Below are 22,512 nucleotides of genomic sequence, written 5' to 3'. Positions count from 1 at the left end.
AGGGGTCCTATACACAACTCCCACTATAGTCTTAGATCCTTTCCTATTTCTCAATTCAACCCATAAGGTGTCTGTTTTATATCCCCCTTTATTATTGAAGTGATTTCATCTCTAATCATTAAGGCTACTCCTCCCCCTCTTTCATTTTCCCTATCTCTCCTGTAGACCTTATAACCTGGTATATTTAGTTCCCAATCCTGACCATCCTGCAGCCATGTCTCAGTAATAGCTATCATGTCATACCCTCCAATTTGAATTTGAACCTGTAGTTCATTTTATTTATTCCTTATACTCCGTGCATTTTTATATAGAACTCTTAGTTGGGCCACACACATTAGCCTGACCTTCAGCTTTGATGCTGGGTTAATCGCCTTACGCCTTCTAGTTTTTACTTTATCTGTAGTGCCTAAAGTACACTTTCTTTCTGCAGCTTTACGCTTTTCCCTTTCACTTGTTTTTGAACAACTGTTTGTATTATTTGTATTGTAAATTTCCCCTGGGTCTTCCCCTCTCTTGCTGCTCTCAACTTTACTCCCTTCTGACTCCCCGCTTAGGTTCCCATCCCCCCGCCGCTCTAGATTAAACGTTCCTCAACAGCACTAGCAAACACCCCCGCGAGGACATTGGTCCCGGTCCTGCTCGGTTGTAACCCGTCCCGCTTGTACAGGTCCCACCTTCCCCAGAACCGGTCCCAATGTCCCAGGAATCTAAATCCCTCCCTCCTACACCATCCTTGCAGCCACGCAGTCATCCGGTCTATTCTCCTGTTCCTATACTCACTAGCACGTGATCCTGAAAGCATCTCTTGATGGAAATCACCCCCATAGATCCTAGAAAGTTGACTTCTGGGACCTAGGAGGCTTCATTGTTTCCCTGTCTCGTGGCCCACTCCTCAAACCCACCAGCACAGACATCCCTGCTGCAGTCTCCATCAGCAGCCCTGCACAAGGAAAATGAGTAAGTACGAAATCTCCAATGGCATTGCACTAGCCCCCTTCATGTGAGCCACAGGATCTTCCAGCGTGTAAACACTTAAATTTGCTGCTTGATATACTGGCAGAACTTTCAATGGTGTTGATAGGAGTACTGATTGCAACACTAACTCTGCCAGCCTGACCTGCTTACTTTAGCTGCTTCCTGTGCCTTGTTTTTAAAGAGATGAATGCGACTGCTGGAATGTGCTCAGCAATGAAGATCTAGTCTGCAACTCCAAAGACTCCTTGGAAATTGAGCTGTACTGCTTTTCTACTCCAGCAGCTGAAGTGGTACTCCTGCGACCAGAAAAAAAACACAATGCTTCCCCTCTTTTCCCCCTTCACCCCCCCCCCCCCCAAACCAGCAAGGACAAAGCATTAATACAAGACTCACAACCGCAGCCTGTCTAGAGGTATCGCCGTCCCCCCATCTCCCATAGAGCACTTCAGTGCATCGCACACTGGACGACAGACTCATTCTGTGGCGCCAACACCCTCAACTTCCCAATACCTGTGCAAGCAGCCACAACAGCACAAAGCCCAACATTGTCCATAGACAAGTAGGCCCTGATATCACTTAAAGATGACAAATCTCAAGACAGTGACAGAACAGCGTGGCTGCCTAACAGAAATCTGTCTCATATCAGAATGCGGCACCCACAAAGTACCACTCAGATCTAAAGACATAAGTCAGAAAACTGTGAAAATTTTGCGATAGCCATCCAGGCTATACGTACTGAGCTCTGCAGCGTCACCTCCCAAATAGAACAGCAAGTAAAACAACTGGGTTTCTGCTTCGCTAAAGGCGATGAAGTGTAAGCTTAAATGGCCTATCTACTAAGGAAGGACTGGGCTAAAGCCATCGAAATTGACAACCGGGGATACTGCAATAATGTCTCTATCTTTAGCATTTTAGAAGATGCAGAGCGCAACAGTTTATGAAGAGGAGTCATGTGTCCCTAAGCAGCTCAATTCACTACAGTGGAGGCCCATGCTTTGGTTCTAGCAGCGACTTGATATCGGCCTAGTACATGCATCAACAAGCTGGACCTGCTAATCGTTACCATTCTCTTCCCTCCTCTTGATAAAATGGCAGTGTAATGTTGCAAATTGAAGCCTGATTACTTCTCCCATATGCTAAAATTGCTAATGTAAATTCCTTCAACTTTTTTTATCAAAGAAATAAGGTGCAGCATAACCATAGTAGATTATGTTTTATCTAATCCTTTCCATACACAACATGTGACAATCTTGTGCAGTCAATGAGTAGAAACTAGTAATCTCTCTCTTCGCCGATTCAACCTCTGATGACCATATGAAGGCAGATCTTTTTCTAATTTCAGATACAGAGCAGATCAGAGAGGTCTTGCGCAGGGGCCTTGAAATGAACACCAAGCCAATCTTGCCACCAATCAACTCCCAGAAACCACAACAACAGAATGGAATGAACCATGACCGAGTACCGTAAGTTCTTTTACAACTTGCATGAATTTGTCTTTCAAGCAGTCTACAGATTTTTTGGGTGGGAAGGGAAGCAATGTACTGCATTGTTAAAATTGTTGAAACCTCCCATTTGACATTCCTCAATCCTAATTCTGCTTAGTTTTTTTTCAAAGCTTTGGTACTTAAAAGTAGAAATATATTTTATTCTAAGTGCGATATGTACTGTTTACAAAATTAGCAAAAGCTTAAATAAAGACAAATCTTAGGAGATAATGTAACTAAAGCTGGTTTAATGGTCGACTTGAATGAGCAAATTGCCCTGTAAGCAAGAGAAACACTAGGTGGGGAATGAAATCCAAATTCTATTTCTTAAAAAAAGTTTTGATTTCCTTTTATGTAAAAAAAAAATTATTTAACACCTGTATGGGAAATTCACAATAACCTGATTCACCTTCGTGCCCCTTAAAAGGGGAGTATACTCATATGAATTTACACATAATGCTCAATGTTATAAAAGGCTATCTGTGTGCCTGTCTTTACTATTTGCTGATCAGAGGTAGCCGGGAAGCAGATGTTACAAGAATCCCTTCTTCTACAACCTTATGAAGTAGAGACAATTTTCCACAGGCTTCCATTTCCAGTTGTGATGTTATCAGATAGGGGATTCAAAATGGAACATCTGCTCCCGGGCTGCTTCTCTCCAGCTATACTCAAAAACGATTAAACAGCAGAACAAGGTAAAAATGAAAAAGTTTCAAAAAGTGTTCAAATAACAGAATTGCGTGGCTCACACAGAGGAACCATTTTATGGTGAAATTATTTCCAGAACAAAGTTACTGCATCACCCATTTGACAGAACATTATTGATAATTTAAAATGGAGAAGTCAGTGCATTGTTAACTCACCTGCCGGACATGTTATACTGATGCATGATGCTGTGGGACATTAAAATGTGGGCTCATGTTTTCTGTTCTCTTCACAGCAAGCTGTTGATTTTAAAAAAAGTGTGTTAAAATAAAACAAAAGATGTTCAAAAAACACAGCAGGCCAACAATATCTGAACGAGAAAGATATGTTAACAATTGTGCTGTGACATTTCATCAGAACTTGTGTTTCAGATGCTGGTCAGGCCTGCTGTGCACTTCTCGCATATTAAAGTGACTTGGGCAAATGCTGTTCTGGGGAGAAGGGAGGAAAAATCAGCAAGCAAATCAATCTTTGATGCACATCCTACCAGCCAGTTTTCATTACATTGTCAGCTTCAGGTTGTTTGGTCTAAATCCAAATTCGTACTTTCAAAAGGAGTCCGGTCCAAAGACTGTTCAGTTTTATTTCAGTGTTGGCATTTAAAGGACTGAGGGATTCAATCCATGGTCAGGCAGGTTTAAGCACATTATTAGATTAGTTTCTCGTTGGGCCTTATTGCACTATTATTTGTGGGTGAAACTGAGTGGGTGTGAACAGAAACTTTTACTGTTGCATGGGTGTAGTCTATTCAGTTAGATAGCAAATTTAATTAGGACACTAAGAGATGTTTTCACTAGTCTTGAATTTGTACTTTATATGTCACCTTTCACAACCTCTAGACGTCCCAAAGCACTCCAAAGACAAGAATTACTTTTTAAAGTGTAGTCACTGTTGTAATGTATGGAAATGGAGCAGCTAAATTGCGCACAGCAAGGTCCCATAAACAGCAGTGAAATAATGACCACATAATCTGTTCTAATGATGGTTGTGGAATAAATGTTGGCTCAGACAGCGGAAGAAATCTCTTTAAATAGTGCCATAGGATCTTTTACATCTACCTGAGAGGTGTGGGATAGGATATGGACAGCAGAGTTTTGGATGAGCTGGTCTAAAGAGGGTGGAGGATGGGAGGCTGGCCAGGAGAATATTGGAATAGTCGAGTCTGGAGGTGACAACGGCATGGATAAGGGTTTTAGCTGCAGATGGGTTGAGGTAGGTGCAGAGTCCGGTGTTATGCAGGTTTAAGTAGGCGGATTTTGTGATGGAGAGGCTATGTGGTAGGAATCTCAGCCATGGGCGAATAGGTTACCAAGGATGCAACAGTCTGGTTCAGCCTGGGACATTGGCTGGGGCAGAGGATGGAAATACTGGCAAGGGCGGAGAGTTTATGGCTGAAGATGATAATTACGTTCTTCCCAACGTTTAAGTTGAAGGAAATTGCAGCTCATCCAAAGCTGGATGTTGAATACACAGTCTGATAGCACGGAGGCAGTGAAGCATTTGAGAGGTGGTGGAGAGGTAGAGCAGGGTCTTGTCAGCATACATATAGAAGCTGGCCCTAATCAAAGTTACAAATTACATCCTCTGACTGTGACCGTGGTACAATGGCCCTCCTCGATCTTTCTGCAGACTTTGTCACAGTCAACGAAAAAAAGGAACAACTTGCATTTGTATAGCACCTTTCACGACCTCAAGACATCCAAATAACTTTACAGCCAATGACGTACTTTTGTAATCACTATTGTAATGTAGGGAAACGTGGTAGCCAATTTGCGCACAGCAAAGCCCCACAAATAGCAATGCTACAAATGGACAGATAATCTGTTTTAGCAATGTTAGTTGAGGGCTATATGTTGGCTAGAACACGGATAAAACTCCCATGCTCTTCAAGTAGTGGAGATGGATCTTTTACATCCACCTGAAAGAGCAGATGGGGCCCCGGTTTAATGTCCCATGGAAAAGACGGCGCCTCTGACAATGCAACACTCCCTCACTACTGCACTAAAGTGCCAGCCTAGATTAAGTGCTCAAATCTCTGGAGTGGGGCTTGAACCTATGACCTTTCTGACTCAGTCGAGACTGCTACCACTGAGCCAAGGCTGACACCTTAAGCTACACCATCTCCTCCAACGTCAGCCCCCCACCCCGGTATGCCCCCATCTTCGTTCCCTCGAGCCCAACAGAGGAAAGGACCAAGCTGGGAGAGAGCAAGGGTTTCACAGGAGACAAGGGCATCAAAGGTGGAGATGAAGGAGTGGGTCAGTAGATCGGCTGCATAAGTATTGTGGCGAAAGGAGAGCCAAAAGCTAGGCATTTGGGTATTTGAAAGTACAATTTACAATTGTACGTGACGTGGGAGAATGTATTTTCTAGGGGGGACACAAAGGGAATTGAGGTTAGAAGGGGATAGGAGGAAATGGGTGGTGCGAAATAAAAGTAAGTGATTGGGGATGGTCTTATGATCAAGACAATGAGGGTAGAGAGGCCACGGGAAATGGCAAGGCCGGGGAGAGTTTATATAGAGGGAGAGGTTTAGGGAGGACAGTGAATTCAGAGGCGATTGAAATCACTGAGAATGAGAAATCGCTCAGTCCAGAGGCTGAAGGGGGGATATCTTGTAGTGAAGCTTGGAGAAGTGGGGAGCATTACGTGACCTAGTGCCAATACATTTTGGACACCATTATTGAAGTCTTTTTTGTGTGGCCGTACAACATAGCATGCTACACGAGTTACAGGACCACTTTCATTGTATAAAAATAATTTGGATTAAATATGGTGCACTATCTGCATTGTGTTTCAAGGCACATAGAAAGAAAGAAAGACTTGCATTTATATAGTGCCTTTCACGACTTCAGAACGCCCCAAAGCGCTTGACGGTCAATGATGTAATTTTGAAGTGTAGCCACTGTTGTAATGCAGGAAACACAGCAGCCAATTTGCGCACAGCAAGTTCCCACAAACAGCAATGAGATATTGGCATCTCTGACAATGCAGCACCCCCTTAGTACTGCACTGAAAACTATCTCAGTACCATCACTGAAAGGTAAAAGCTTCTACCCTTGCATTGTTTCATTCCTACTTATCTGAATGTAGCCAGAGCAGCTCTACTTTTGCTCCTCTTTCCACCCCTGCAATTACCTCAGGAGTCCCTCAAGGAACTATCCTTAGCCTGCTCCTCTTCCTCATCTATATGCTGCACTCAGCAACATAATCCACAGATACAGGGTTAGTGTCCATATGTATGCCAATGACATCAGCTGTACCTCTCCACCACCCCACGATTCCTCTCCTACCTCTACACTGTCAAACTACTTGTCCAACATCCAGTCTTGGATGAGCCACAACTTCTTCCAGCTCAACTTTGGGAAGACTGAAGTGATCATCATCTGTCCGTACTATCTTACTGCACAAACTCTGCTCCTTTGCCACTGATTCCATCCCTCCTTGGCTGCTGTCTAGGGCTGAGCCAGATGGTTAGTAACCTCAAAATCCTTTTATACCCTTTGCTGAACTTCAGAGGTCAGATCCCCTCTATCATAAAAACTATTTACTTCTACTTCTGCAGCATTGCCCGCCTCTGCCCCTATCGCTGAAACCTTTATATCTGCCTTTGTTACCTCCAGAGGTGACTAATCTATCACTCTCTTTGCTGGCCTCCTGCTCTCTATCCTCTGTAAACTCTTAACTTGTCCACAACTCTTCTGCAAGTATTCTGTCCTACTCACTAACCTGCATTGGCTTTCTGCCCCCACTGTCTTAAATTTCAATCCTTATCTTTAAATCCCTCTATAGCCTTGCTCTATCATATATATCTGCAACCTCCTGCAGTCCTATATCCCTCTCCATGACTCTGAACTCTTGTGCACTCCCTCACCCTGCCTTTACCCCCACCATTGGCAGTTGAACTTTCAATTGCCTGGGTAATACTCTCTGAAATTTCCTCCCCAAACCTCTCCACCTGTTCTTTCCTTTTGCAAAACCACTTCTATAGACCAAGCTTTCAAACAGCCCTCCTCATCTCTCTTTTTCTGGCTTTGAATCCATTTTTCATATGCCTATCTATGAAGCGCTTTGGGACATCTTTTAAATTAAGTACCCTATATAAATGGAAGTTGTTATTAAATTGTGGTAGGATGTTCTAGCTATTCTTTCCCTACATTGATCTTATCCTCTTTGGGGCATAGGGCTGTCTGGAGAAGATGCTTACTGAAGATCCTTTTTGAAGGGATAGATCAGTCCTTGCTACTCTTGTATACCTTCTAGATATCAACCAAGGACTGGGAATAGATTATGGTTACTTATCTGTCCTCTTATATTTTGTGCGTGGGAAACTTTTCTAAAAGATTTTTTTTAAAGGGTTTAAATGGGATTTTAAGAATTAACAAAAGATGGCTGCACTGCAACAATATGTAACATGCCACTTTTAATTGTAAATGCCTTTTGTAGATGCTTACCTTGCACACTTACCAAGGTAGCCCTTTAGAATGAGTGCTTCTATGCCCTACAAGCAACTTGTGGTCTGCCTTTCCATCACCTGTGGCCCTCAATATACTTGAGTTCCTTTCTTTAATCCCATGTGGGCTGCTGTTCTTCTCCTAGCTGCTTGTGAGCCTCCATATTCAAAATTGCTACTTTTTTCCAATCTTGAAGTGAAGGTCAGAGAATGCTACTGGGAGTTGCAGCTATTCAATCTTTCTGGTGATGAGAAACTACTCCATTCTGTACCCAATTCACACATCAGACATCCTTTAAAGTTGACTAGCTATATCAAATTATGGGTAATTCTGTGTTATGGACAAGTGGCCTCCAGGAACTTATTTGAGAAGGCCTTAAACTCATTTTATATAGCACCCTTTCAATTGTCCAAGAATGGGTTACATTTATCCCATTAATTTGGACAGAATCCAATCCCATATCCCAATGTGCAAGCTTGCTATGGTGCTTCATGTCCTTATCCACTCATTTAGGCATATGGAACTATTGAGCTGTCAACGGACATGTGCTCCAAATTTTTTAATGTTGAATGGGGAAGCTGTCCTGGGAAACTGGTAAGTATGGGAATAATATGGACTTAATGATGAATGAGTGTGGCCTTGGGTGTGAGCTTAATTAAAAAGAAATTATTTTGCAAGAGTTGGATAATCTGAATTTTGAATGGCATAAAGCAATTTCTAATTTGCATCTACTTGAGTATATTTTAAGGCTCTGAAAATAATATTATCTGTGCTAGCTAGCTGTAATTTGGCTGAAAGTAGTTCAAAGTTAGCTCTCAAAACACATTTTGTAACTAAGTTTTGCCAGCAAAGTTGGAGCTCTTTTAAGATTAAGAGATCAGGTTTTTCAATGGGCTGATCAAATTTATTCTCCTTTCCTCTTAAATGTTTATTCTTGTTCACATAATGCTTGCAAAGTTAAATTTTATATGAGATTTTTGTTTTAAAATCATGCTTACATGGCTTCTCTCAAAAGAGAAATTAAGTGTTTGGGGAATGAATACTTGCATTATTGAACTCCTCATTTTGCTAAAATATCTTCCTTTTAGGAGATATTTGCTGTTTAGTTACATTTCCCCAGTTACATGTAGATCCACCATATTGGATCTTCAGACGAGTTGCTTTGTTGATGTCTTCAAGCTTGGATGCTCCCTGATTTTTGATCTTTCTGGTCTTGAATGTAGCTACTTGCTGACCGGGCCGATCTCTCATCTTGGCTGAGTGATTCTGTCATGATTCAGAGATTAGAAATGGCAGGTCTCTGTGGAGCTGGGAGAAATTGTGTTAAATTGCAAATAGACTTCAAATAAAATAACAACTGGAAGAGAAAGAGAAGTAATTCCTTCTACATTTTCTTCTTCCTTTTAAGTTTGCATTAATTATTGCTGAGCATTTTGCTCTTTATTGCAATTTGGTTGCCAGTGAATTTCAAACGATGTGTTTTGATCAAAAGTGTTTGTCTTAATCACCATTGATTATACTCCATGTTAAAAGGGTTCCAAGTGTTCTAATTTGGCTCTTAAAATTCACTTCTTTAAATTCCTGGCTAAATCATTAGGTTTGCTCCTGAATCTCAAACATTTGTGGTGGAATGCCACCATTATCTGAACTCTTACTCAAGTGCAGTTATGTAGCATGGGGCACTCACACTTGTTACACCAACTAAGGATATCTGCCACAAAAAACAAGTGGGTTATAACAATCAGTTTAATGGTCCAATGAACTAACTAACAAAGTTCAAACTATCTTTGATATCAAAATGTGCCATGGAATGCAGTTTTGCTGTATGACTATATGCAATTTTGTAGCTTAATGGGAGAAGTAAGCAGAAAGATAGTAAGAAATATGGCACTTTCACACTATCAGTCTGATTGATTTGGGAGGGAGACAAGTTGCCCTCTCTCCTCGGAGTTCACTGCCTCCTGTCCTCCCCTAACCTCTTCTGCCATATAAAGTCTCCTCCTCATATTCACGGCCATCCTAACAACCTTGCCATCTCACGTGGGCGCTCTATTCCCATTGTCTCAATCACAGACAATGCCATCTCTGTTCACTTCCTTGTGTTCTTCACCACTCACATCCCCCTTCCAATCCCATTTCCTTTTGCATCCGTCCCTGGAAAATCTTTCGCCCAGGTCACTTACAATGGCACTTTCAAACTCCCATTGTTTAGCCTTTGGCCTCCATTCGCTACGGTACTTCTGCAGCTATCAATCTGCTCAATCACTTCCTCACTTCAACCTTTCTAAAAACCCTTATTCTATCATACCTGGGTTGCTCCACTCCCACTCTCTTTCTCCTCCCCCACCCCGGTACGGTCCCCACCTTCGCTCCCTTAAGCCCAAAGGGCGCAAACTTGAACATATATAGCTCACCCCAAAAGGCTATGGATGCTGGGGTAATTAGAACTTTCAAGACTGAGGTAGGTAGATTATTGTTAGATAAGGGTATCAAAGGATATGGAACAAAGCAAGTAAATGGAGTTGAGGTGCAGATCATCCATGAACTAATTGAATGACTGAGCAGGCTTAAGGGGCTGAAGGCCTACTCTTGTTCCTATGTTCCTATCTTTCTCAAGTTTCTCTCCTATCTCTCCATATGCCTTCTCTGATCTAAATTTGTCCATGAGATCCACCTTCTGATCGCTCAACCCTACTCCCACTGAACTGCTGACCACCCAACTTCCCTTCCTGCCCCCTGTGCTAGCTGACATTGTACAGTTTCCTCTCCTCAGATACAGTCACCCTCTTTTCAAATCTGTCGTCAATACCCCTCTCCTGGAAAAAAAACACCTTTTGAGCCATTTAACCATGGAAACTAACGCCCCATCTTCAACCTTCCTTTCCTCTTCAAAGCCCTTGAATGTGTTGTCTCCTTCCAAATTCGTGGCCATTTTTGCCACAACTCCGTTTTGGAGCCTCTCCAATCAGGTTTCCACCTCTGTCACAGCACTGGAATAGCCCTAATCAAAGTCACAACTGACATTCTCTGACTGTGCCAATGGTGCACTATCCCTCCTTATCCTTCTCTGCTGCCTTTGACTCAGTTGACTGCGTCATCCTCCTTTAATGCCTCTACTCCGTTGTCCAGCTGATCGGGACTGCCCTTGCCTGGTTCCACTTTTACCTATCCTGTCGTAGCCAGAGAATCTCCTGCATTGGCTTCTCTTCCTGCCCCCACACTGTTGCCTCTGGAGTCCTCCAAAGATCTATTCTTGGCCCCCTCCTAATTCTCATATACATATTGTCCCTTGGTGACATCATCCGAAGACATGACGTCAGGCTGACGACACCCAGATCTACCTCACCGTCACCTCTCTCAACTTTTCCACTCTGTTGTTGGCCTGCTTATCTGATATCCAGTCTTGAATGAGCTGCAAATTCCTCCAATTAAACATTGAGAAGAGCAAAGCCATTGTCTTCAGCCCCGTAGGGGTACGTTGGTATAGTGGTTATGTTACTGGACAGAGACCTGGACTAATAATCCAGATTGTGATTTCAAATCGCACCATGGCAGTTTCAGAATTTAAATTCAGTTTAAAAAAATACGGAAATAAAAAGCTGTTGGATTGACTTAAAACCATACTGGTTCACTAATGTCCTTTACCTGGTCTGGCACATATGTGCCTCCAGTCCCGCATCAACATGATTGAATCTTAACTGCCCTCTGAAGTGGGCACGTCTCAAGAATGAATAGAGGAAAAAAAACTCTGTTGCCATTCCACCGATTCTATCCCTCTCCCTGGCCACTCTTCAGTTGAACCAGGCTGATCACATCCTCGGTGTCCTATTTGACCTGAGCTGAAATTCCAACACCATATCTTCTCGTCACAAAATCTGCCTACTCCCACCTCTGCAATATTGCTCGTCTCCACCCCGCCTCAGCCCATCTGCTGCTGAAACCTGCATCCATGCTTTTGTTAGTTCCGGGCTTATCTATTCCAATGCTTTCTTGGTCGGTATCCCATCTTCCACCCTCCATAAACTTGAGCTCATTCAGAACTATGCTGCCCGTCTCCTTATCTGCACCAAGTCCCGCTTACTGATCACCCTTATGCTTGCTGACCTACATTGGCTCCCTGTCCACCAAAGCCTTGAATTTAAAATTATCATCCTCATGTTTAAATCCCTCCATGGCTTTGACTCGATCTATCTCAGTCACCTCATCCAGCCCTGCAACCATCCAAGATCTATGCATTCCTCCAACTGTGGCATCGCATGCATCCCCCGCTCCCTTTGCCACACCGTTATCGGCCGTGCCTCTAGCCGTCTAGGTCCTAAGCTCCTGAATTTCCTCCTTTAGCCTCTCTGTCTCTCCACCTCACCTCCTTCAAGATCCTCCTTAAAACCTACATCTGACCAAACTTTTAGTCACTGCTCCTAATAACTGCTCCTAATATCTCCTCCTTTGGCTTGGTGTGAATTTTTGAATGATAACGTTCCTCTGAAGTGCCTTGGGACATTTTCCGACACTATATAAATGCAAGTTGTTGGGACAAATCATTCAAGGGAAGGTCTTGATTAGGTCTGTCTTGCTTAGATTTAGGACAAGAGAGCAGGAGAAACTTTTTTTCTGCAGAAGGTTGTGAGGCTTTGCAGAATTCGTGTTTGATGCAGAGGCCGTGTCAACATTTAAGAATAGGCTAGATAGATGGTTGAAGGAAAGGGGAATAAAGGAATATGGGAACAGAACAGACACATGGGATTAGGCCTACTACTCATGGAGGATAAACACCAACATGGATTGGTTGGGTTGAACGGTCTGTTTCCATGTTCTAAATTCACTGCACTATATATCTCCATGATTGGAAAGTGTATCTTGCCCCTGCTTATGCTGCTTTTGTGCCTTTTTAATAAAATGTATTACCCACGTTGGAAGTATCCACCAAGAATGTAGAAAAATATGGTCTTGATTTTCTATTTTCTTTTCCCCCAAACTCTTCCATGTAATGTGTCCCTTGGCTTTTATTAAGCTAATAATTTTCTCGAGAGCAAAGAAACTATAGTTCAGTATCTATGTATATATGAATCTCTCTCTCTCTCTCTCTCTCTCTCTCTCTCTCTCAAACCTTTTGTATTCCACTACTCTGACCTCATGTGAGACAAATACCATGTAATGTAGCATACTGTAAATTAGGTTATTTAGTAATCTTCCTGTAATGGTATGAATAAGAGACTGGATTCAGTTAACCTCTCATGCCATCCATATGGAGACCAACCATAATATTATGGATGAGATATACATTATAATCAAACATGAAAATTTTACCATATTTCTGTAATTTTTGACACATGCTGGTCAGTGTCACAGTTTAAGATTATGCTTCATTTGGTTTAATTATACTTATTCCTACCTTATCACTTCTCATTTTAATATTTAGCTGTAAAGGTAATAATCGCTAAACTATGCAGAATTTTGAAAGGATGGGGATGTCGGTGAATGTGGTTCAGGTTATATTAATTGTCTGTGAATGCAGTTCATTGGGGAGGGAGTGTGAGAATATATTAAAATATTTGTTTTAAAAAGTTGTGCAGAAAGAAATTTGCTATGTGCTGGAGGTGGAGGTGCCACTGCTCTGAAATCTGTGTAGAAATATATTGCTCTCATTTTCCTTAAAAACTTTTTGGTATACTCGTGACCTCAATTAACCCGAAGTGAAATGAGAACTTCTCCCACGAATTGTTCCTGGTTGCTGAAGTACAGCTTTTCATTTTGTATTTTTATTAGATATTTGTTGCAGTATACATGCCTAATGTTGTCATGGAATTTACCATACACTACCAGTGTTGCATTTAACAGTTCTGTAAAGTAAACATTGCACTGCATGAAACATGTTTTTTATCCTTTTTCTTCCTTCCAGGATTTAAGGCTGATTATCTAAATTCAAATAATCTTAAGAAAAAAAATAGAAAATGATTTAATCCCTGGTAATGTTTTGGTACTCAAATCTACAGAGCAAAGCTAAATTGAAAATACCAAGCCAGAGAGGTCTTCTTAGATCAAAGATTAATTATGTTTGTAAATCTGAGTAGTTTTGTTTTTAAATTATGATTATTGTGATATTTTTGGTACAAATCTACCCATAATTTCTCCGTAGACTAGTGCAATCAGTGGGCCATTTCCAGAGCAAGCAGACTGAAAGGTAAGAATATAATGCACAGTTCATCTTCCCCCTTTCCAGTCTCTATGGGTTTGTGAAGCCCAGATTGTACTTCTATGAAAAATTCCTGTCTCGCGTGCCTGTATAAATCCTAGTTAAAATGAAGACTAAATTGAGAATTTTCAAATCTGTCTTTGTCCGTGTACATTCTTGTAAGAATTCTATATTACTGAGCCAATAAGGAACATATTTTTAAAAATGTATTATGTAGTATTTGTATATTATTATTTGTACATTATAATTATTGCCTGCAGAGTTCAATTAGAAATAGCAAAAAACTTGCCATTCCATCCCATCATGTACTACTGCAATTGACAAGTCACACATTGAATTTGCTTGTAGTTTCAGTACTGTCATTGTTTCAGTGGTTATAGAATCATAGAAAGTTACGGCACAGAAGGAGGCCATTCAGCCCATCATGTCCGTGCCGGCCGAAAAAGAGCTATCCAGCTTAATCCTACTTTCCAGCACTTGGTCTGTAGCCCTGCAGGTTACGGCACTTCGTGCACATCCAAGTAATTTTTAAATGAGTTGAGAGTTTCTGCCTCTACCACCCTTTCAGGCAGTGAGTTCCAGACCCCCACCACCCTCTGGCTGAAAAAATTTCTCCTCAGCTCCCCTCTAATCCTTCTACCAATTACTTTAAATCTATGCCCCCTGGGCACTGACCCCTCTGCTAAGGGAAATAAGTCCTCCCTATCCACTCCCGTCATAATTTTATATACCTCAATTAAATCTCCTCTCAACCTCCTTTGTTCCAAAGAAAACAACCCCAGCCCATCCAATCTTTTCTCACAGCTAAAATTCTCCAGCCCTGGCAACATCCTCGTAAATCTTCTCTGTACCCTCTCCAGTGCAATCACATCTTTCCTGTAATGTGGTGACCAGCACTATACGCAGTACTCAAGCTGTGGCCTAACTAGTGTTTTATACAGTTCTAGCATAACCTCCCAGCTCTTATTATATGCCTCGGCTAATAAAGGAAAGTATCCCGTATGCCTTTTTATCCACCTTATCTACCAGTCCTGCTACCTTCAGGGATCTGTGGACATGCACTCCAAGGTCCCTTTGTTCCTCTACACCTCTCAGTAGCCTCCCATTTATTGTACTCCCTTACCTTGTTTACCCCCCCCCCCCCTCCAGATGCATTACCTCACATTTCTCTGGATTGAATTCCATTTGCCACTTTTCTGCCCACCTGACCAGTCCATTGATATCTTCCTGCAGTCCACAGCTTTCCTCCTCACTATCAGCCACATGGCCAATTTTTGTATCATCTGCAAACTTCTTGATCAAGCCCCCCACATTCAAGTCCAAATCATTAATATATACCACAAAAAGCAAGGGACCTGGTTCTGTTTGTAAAATTAGATTGCCTGCAGTTATTCCTACATAGTTTGTGCCCATTTTGTTAATGCCATCTGATAGGTGGCATCTTTTTATTAGTAACTTGAACTGACTTTTAGTGATGCACAATAGTGGCTATTTACCAGTGTCTCAGGAATACATTGGCGATGTTGCTAATATTTGAAGGATGACTATACATTTAGGTTTGGAATGCAAATAGTTTTCAAACCATTTCAAAAGAAGCTGTTGCCAAGTGTGATGTTTTACTCATTGTAATGGAAAGCTACAACGATTGCTCTGGGCCAGAGGTAAAAAAAAAATTATGCTTGTAATGAATAGAACAGACTTTGTGGCACCCTTAACATTCTTTTATTATTCCTTTATAACTGTGTGTATGAATAAAAGTTAGGTTGTTAGTATTCTTGCAGCAATTTTTAAATTTTAACTTGTTTATGTTTTAATTTATTAGCACATAAGTGGGCCACCACAAGGTTCCCTCAGTGGAAAAAATGCACTGTGATTTGCAGTGGAGTCGTACAGACCAAGAAGATCCCTGATTTGCACTGAGTAAGCTGATAGTCATGGTAGCAATGGGAGCGCTGCAGTGTACTGCAGCCTCCCTGGCTTAGGAAGGTGAATGCCTCATTTGTACTTCTGATTAGGGTTAGTGCACTAGAAAAATCAAGCAATGCCATGCCCTTACCATCAGGTAACCTGCAACAGAGCTTGAGCACAGAGGTTGGGAAAGACAGAGAGTGAACCTCTAACGGAGTGAACCTCTAACGGAGTGAACCTCTAACGGAGTGAACCTCTAACGGAGTGAACCTCTAACGGAGTGAACCTCTAACGGAGTGAACCTCTAACGGAGTGAACCTCTAACGGAGTGAACCTCTAACGGAGTGAACACTTTCAACTGGGAATTTGGTGAGTGTGGGAAGGAGGTGCTAAGTGATTTAAACCAAAGACTGAGCAAGCGTAAAGGGAACCCTGTGAGGAATCAAAAATCAAGAAAAAGTCTAAAAGTGACATCACAAGACAAGGAGGAGCGCCGAGGGTAAGTCAGTAAGTATTTAGTTCATTGGTTAGTGTTTTTAGTGGCTATTGTTCTTAGTGGTTAGTGTTCTTTAGTGGTTAATATTTTAGTGTCACATAAACAGTAAGGTGCCTTAAAGCTAAACAAACAATTTAAATAACCGTTAGCCAACATGGCAGCATAGCTGGGGCCCGTCGCATGTATATCCTGTGCCATGTGGAAACCCCAGGACCCCTCGTGCAGGAACAGGCAGGCAGTCAGAGTTTCAGGAGCTAGGGAGGAAGTTAAAAAGCAGGACCTCAAAGGTAGTAATCTCTGGATTACTCCCAGTGCCACACGTTAGTGAGACTAGGAATAGTAGGGTAAGACAGTTAATGCGTGGCTGGAGTAATGGTACAGGAGGGAGAGCTTCAGATTACTGGGGCATTGGGACCAGCTCTGGGGCAGGAGGGATCTGTTCAAGATGGATGGGTGCACTTCAACAGAGCTAGGACCAGTGGGAGGTTAACTAGTACTGAGGAGGAGGGTTTAAACTAATTTGGCAGTGGGATGGGCACCTGGAGGAAACATTAGAGAGGAGAAACAAGGTGCACAGAGGACTGGGAGGGACGTGTAGCATTAGAGTGAAGAATAGTTCAGAAATAGGAGGGATCGGAGCAGGGACAAATGCCAGGCAATCTAAGATGAGATTGGAGTGAATGTGCGTAAATGCACGTAGCGTGGTAAATAAGGTTGGTGAGCTGCAGGCTCAAGTTGCCACATAAAACTATGTTATAGTGGCAATAACAAAGACCTGGCTCAAAGAAGGGGAGGATTGGGTACTTAATATTCCTGGCTCCAAGGTATTCAAGAAAGAGAGGGAAGGAAAAAAAAAGGCGGGGGAGTGACGGCGGGTGGCAGTATAGATCAAAAAAACTATTATAGCACTGGAAAGGGATGATGTAGTTGAGGGGTCAAAGACAGAATCTATTTGATTAGAATTAAGGAATAATTGCGGAGCTGTTATGCTACTGTGTGTATACTATAGGCCACCAAATAGTGGGAAGGAGATAGAGGAGCAAATTTGCAGGCAAATTACAGAAAGATGAAAGAACAATAGAGTAGTGATAATGAGGGACTTCAATTATCCCAATATAGACTAAGACAATAACAGTGTAGAGAGGGGGAGGAATTCCTGAAATGTGTTTGAGAACTTTCTGGAACAGTGTGTTTCCAGCCCAATCAGTAAGGGAACTGTGCTGGATCTAGTTCTGGGGAATGAAGTGGGGCAGGTGGAGCATGTTTCACTGGGGGAGCATGTTTCAGTGGGGGAGCATTTAGGGAACACTGATTATAATATCATTAGGGTTAGAATAGTTATGGAAAAGGACAAGGAACAATCAAATATAAAAATGCTTAACTGGAGGAGGGCAAATTTCAGTGAGTTAAAAAGGGATCTTGCCCAGGTGGATTGGAATCAAAAATTGATAGGCAACATAGTAATTGAACAATGAGAGTCCTTCAAGATTAGGTTGGTTCAGTTACAGAGTGGACAAATCCCTATGAGGGGGAAAGGAAGGGCATCCAAAGCTAGAGCTCCCTGGATGGCCAAAGATATGGGGCTCGATTTTCAAAGTAAAAAACGGGTGGGTTGGGGGCAGGCGGGGCATTGAAAATTGCCACCATTTCAGACCTGCCCCCAACCCGTCCATTTCCGGTTTTCACAGGGGCAGGACAAGGGGTGGGCAGCCAACCCACTCTCAGGAGGCAGGTCGGGCCTTAAAACTTTCAAGGAGGCTTCAGGCCCCCATTTTTAGCTAATTCCCCATTTCAAACCCGGAGGGCCGGGATTCCCGGGCCTTCTGTTTTAAGCCTCATGAAAGGAGGCGAGAAGGCCCCGAGACTGCATGTAAGTGACTAGAAAGGCACAGCTTGTAGGCCCGGAGAAGCAGGAGTGCTACCCCAGGCCCAACACCCCGGATCGTGGCTCCCCCCCCCCCCCCCCACCCAACTGATCCGCAACCCTGGTCCTCGCCCTCCTGTACCCCTTGCCCACCCACACAAACAAAGACTTACCTGCAGACATCGTCTCCCTGGCTGGATCCCCATCTGACTGAGACTAGCCTGTCAGTCTGTCCGACTGGAAACTCTCAAAAAAAAAACGTTCTTACGTAAAAATCGTAAGGACGCCCGGGAAACCCGTGCTAATGGTTTTTCCGACCTCAAATTGACCCCCCGCCCCCTTCCCTGCTCCATTTGAAAATTGAGCCCATTGAGATTAAAATGAAACAGAAAAAGGAGGCTTATGATGAATGTAAGGTTCATAATACAGTAAAGAATCAGGCTGAATACAGAAAGTGCAGAGGAGATCTAAAGGGAATAAGTGGGATAAAGAAATTGAGAATAGGTTAGCGGCTAACATAAAAGGGAACCCAAAAGTCTTTTATCAATATATAAATAGTAAAAAGGTAGTCAAAGGAAGGATGGGACCGATTAGGAACAAAAGGGGAGATCTTCTTGTGGAGGCAGAGGCGTGGTTAAGGTACTAAATGAATACTTCGCATCTGTCTTCACTAGAGAAGAGGATGCTGCCATTGTATCAATAAAGGAGGAGGTGGTAGTGATATTGGATAGGATAAAAGTAGATAAAGAGGAGATACTTAAAAGATTGACAGTACTCAAAGGAGAAAAGTCACCCAATCCAGATGGGATGCATCCCAGGTTACTGAGTGAAGTAAGGGTGGAAATTGCAGTGGCTCTAGCCACAATCTTCCAATCCTCCTTGGATATGGTGCTGGAGGACTGGAGGATTGCAAATATTATAGCCCTGTTCAAAAAAGGAGAGAGGGATGAACCCGGCAATTATAGATCAGTCAGCCTAACGTCAGTGGTAGCAAAACTTTGAGACAATAATCTAGGACAAAATTAACTGGCATTTGGAAAAGTCTGGGCTAATAAATGAAAGTCAGCACAGATTTGTCAAAGGAAAATTGTGTTTGACTAACTTGATTGAGTTCTTTGAAGTAATGATGGGGGTTAATGAGGGTAGTGTGGTTGATGTATATATGGACTTTCAAAAGGCATTTGATAACGTATTGCGTAATAGACTTGTTAGCAAAATTAAAGCCCATGGGATTAAAGGGACAGTGGCAGCATGGATACAAAATTGGCTAGGGCTCAGAAAGCAGAGAGTAGTAGTAAACGGTTGTTTTTCAGACTGGAGGGAAGCATACAGTGGTGTTCCCCAGGAGTCAGTATTAGGACCACTGCTCTTTTTGATGTATATTAATGACCTGGATTTGGGTATAGAGGGTGTAATTTTAAAGTTTGCTGATGAGACAAAACTCGGAAATAAAGTAAACAACGTGGAGGATAGTAACAGACTTCAGGAGGACATAGACAGACTGGTGAAATGGGCAGACACATGGCAGATGAAATTTAACGCAGTGAAGTGATGCATTTTGATGGGAAGAATGAGGAGAGACAATACAAACTAAATGTACAATTTTGAAGGGGATGCAGGAACAGAGAGACCTGGGGGAGCGCGCACACAAATCTTTGAAGGTGGCAGGACAAGTTGAGAAGGCAGTTAAAAAAGCATATGGGCTCCTCAGCTTTATTAATAGAGGCATAGAGTACAAAAGCAAGGAAGTTATGCTAAACCTTTATATGATGTGGAGATGCCGGTGATGGACTGGGGTTGACAAATGTAAACAATCTTACACCACCAAGTTATAGTCCAACAATTTTATTTGAAAATCACAAGCTTTCGGAGGCTTCCTCCTTCATCAGGTGAATGTCAGGAAATGTCAGGATTTCCTAACATTCACCTGCCGAAGGAGGAAGCCTCCGAAAGGTTGTGATTTTCAAATAAAATTGTTGGACTATAACTTGGTGGTGTAAGATTGTTTACATTAAACCTTTATAAAACACTGGTTAGGCCTCAGCTGGAGTATTGTGTTCAATTCTGGGCACCATACTTTAGAAAGGATAGAGAGGGTCCAGAAGAGATTTACTAACTTCAGTTAGCAACTAGAGAAGCTTTGATTGTTCTCAGAACAGAGAAGGCAAAGGGGCGATTTGATAGAGGTGTTCAAAATCATGAACAGTTTTGACAGAGTAAATAAGGAGAAACTGTTTCCAGTGGCAGAAGGGTCGGTAACCAGAGGACACAGATTTAAGGTGACAGGCAAAAGAGCCAGAGGCAACATGAGGAAAAGTTTTTTTAGGCAGCAGAGTTGTAATGATCTGGAATGCACTGTTTGAAAGGGTGATGGAAGCGGATTAAATAGTAACTTTCAAAAGGGAGTTGGATAAATACTTGAAGGGAAAAAATTTAGAGGGCTAGGGGAAAGAGCATGGGAATAGGACTAATTGGATCGCTCTTTCGAGGAGCTGGCACAGGCACGATGGGCCGAATGGCAGCCTCCTGTGTTGTACCTACTATGATATGATACTATGATACTCCAACTATACTCACGCTTGAGTGGCCAGTTGGCTAAATTGGAATTGGTGAGAAGAAAAACACTCTGCACTAATCCTAATTGTGAGATTGCATTTATACATGATTGTGTCTTAAGTGGTACACTGCCTTTGTACACTGAAACACACATATCCTCTATTTCCACATGTCTGTTTAAAGGGCAGGATTCAAATTGGAATTTCAAGCTCATGCTGCAAACTCTAATGACATAGCTTCATTTACACACCAATTTTCTTTAATTTTTATGATCTTTCTTTACCTATTCAGCTTCTTATTTTCTTTCTTCCTTTCCCTTCCCAGTTATTTTTCTATAGGTTTTATTTTCACCCTTTACAATTCAGTCTGATTAAAGAGACTTGTTCCCAGGACTTTGCTAATGTCATTGTTGAAAATGCATTGCTGAGCGTTGCACAAGCATGGCCCTTTATGACTCTCTGCTCTTGGATTACTCTCTTCCTCCCTTCCTCCCCTCCTCCCCACTCCTTTAATGTGGATCAATGACCTATTGCTTCATAGTGCAGCAGATTTTCATTTTAATATCTTTGGATGCTGCTGGTGCTAAAATGTGGCTTATATAAATCTTTTATCCCTGGATGCAACCCCTCTGTACATCACTACCCCTTTTAACTTTGTACATTTCCAGTCACTGAGATGCTTCAGAATCTGAAGCCAAGCATAAAAGACCCAGGTTAGAATTGGTAGCTGATTGGAAATTCTTGTTATGAAAGAGGAATTTTAGAGTGATCCTTTATTGTAAAATGATGTAGGTTGTGACTGAAAGAATGAGTGGCTATAATCTTAACAGGGCGACTGTAACTTCCTAACATGGTAATCAGCCATTGCTCAAATATCTTTTGCGAAATAGCACTTGTATATTATGACATACATGTAATTTTGAGAAAGTAGGATTCATTTGCATTTTGTGTTCTAAAAGTAGTACTGATTATATTGTATGATTTTAAGTTGTGATGGATGATGTCCATTATCAGTATTTTCAATAACCAATACCTGTGGTACATGATGGAAAAAAAACTGTTTGGGAGAAATGGGATGCAAAAAGTCATCTTAGGATATGTAAACACATGTGAACAGCATTTCAGTGATCTTGAGTGAATTATTTATTTCACTACTCCAATAGCTATACTAATGAATCTTGCTACTTTTGCTTACTCGAGTAATTATTTATTGCACAGTAATAAACTGAGAAGCAAATTTGCACTTATTGATTTAACATGTTGATTTTCCTGATATCATGGAAACAAAATCCTTGCGACCCACCTACTTATTTTCCCCCTGCTCAGTTATATATCCGATATGTTTAATATGACACTGATGTAGGATGTTTCAATTCAAAACAGCAGCATATTGGATTCTGGATTTCTCCCCATCAGTGAATTTAATAGAAGCAGCTGAGGTGCAGTGAATTAACAGAATCAGCTAAGGTGCAGGGTTTAATGTCCTTTTATCTTCACTGTGCAGATCCCTATTTAGAATATTGGTCCTGATGCTGTAAAATTTACCAATGAAGCTCAACATATTTTAAATTAATGAATTCACTTTGTCTTTCCCTCGCATTTTTATCTCTTCCCTCCTCTCTACACTTCTTCTTCACCCTACCTGAGAGGTGCACAGAAGCTTATCCCCTCTATCTGCAAAGCTGATGCTGCTTAATGGCTGGCAGAATGACATACGTTCAGCTAACCAGTGTCTACTACAATAATCTGTATTTCATTCTTGGGGCATCCCCATCAGATGAAGGTGATTGATTTAGCATGATTAAAAAGCTGATGCCACAAATTGATGACTATTTGGCCAATCTTTTAGGACAAGTAAGAGCAGTGACCATTAGTTTG

At 41.9% G+C, this 22,512-nt stretch overlaps 1 protein-coding gene across 3 annotated transcripts in view; it reads left to right on the top strand.

Moving 5' to 3' along the window:
* The window catches only part of sufu (suppressor of fused homolog (Drosophila)), a 160,021-nt gene that overhangs the window by 113,129 nt on the left and 24,380 nt on the right, over nt 1-22,512 (top strand). For 2 of the 3 annotated variants that reach the window (XM_068002081.1, XM_068002077.1), the window contains exons 8-9: nt 2,318-2,438; nt 13,755-13,799. In XM_068002081.1, the coding sequence (XP_067858182.1) occupies nt 2,318-2,438; nt 13,755-13,799 (166 nt within the window). The remainder of the gene's footprint in view (nt 1-2,317; nt 2,439-13,754; nt 13,800-22,512) is intronic. The other variant, XM_068002080.1, reaches the window with a different exon arrangement.

This window comes from Heptranchias perlo, chromosome 21 (assembly GCF_035084215.1).
Source record: "Heptranchias perlo isolate sHepPer1 chromosome 21, sHepPer1.hap1, whole genome shotgun sequence".
Classification (NCBI taxonomy): Eukaryota; Metazoa; Chordata; class Chondrichthyes; order Hexanchiformes; family Hexanchidae; genus Heptranchias; species Heptranchias perlo.
Note: the sequence above shows the minus strand (reverse complement) of the source record. Positions and strands in the feature narration are given on the sequence as shown.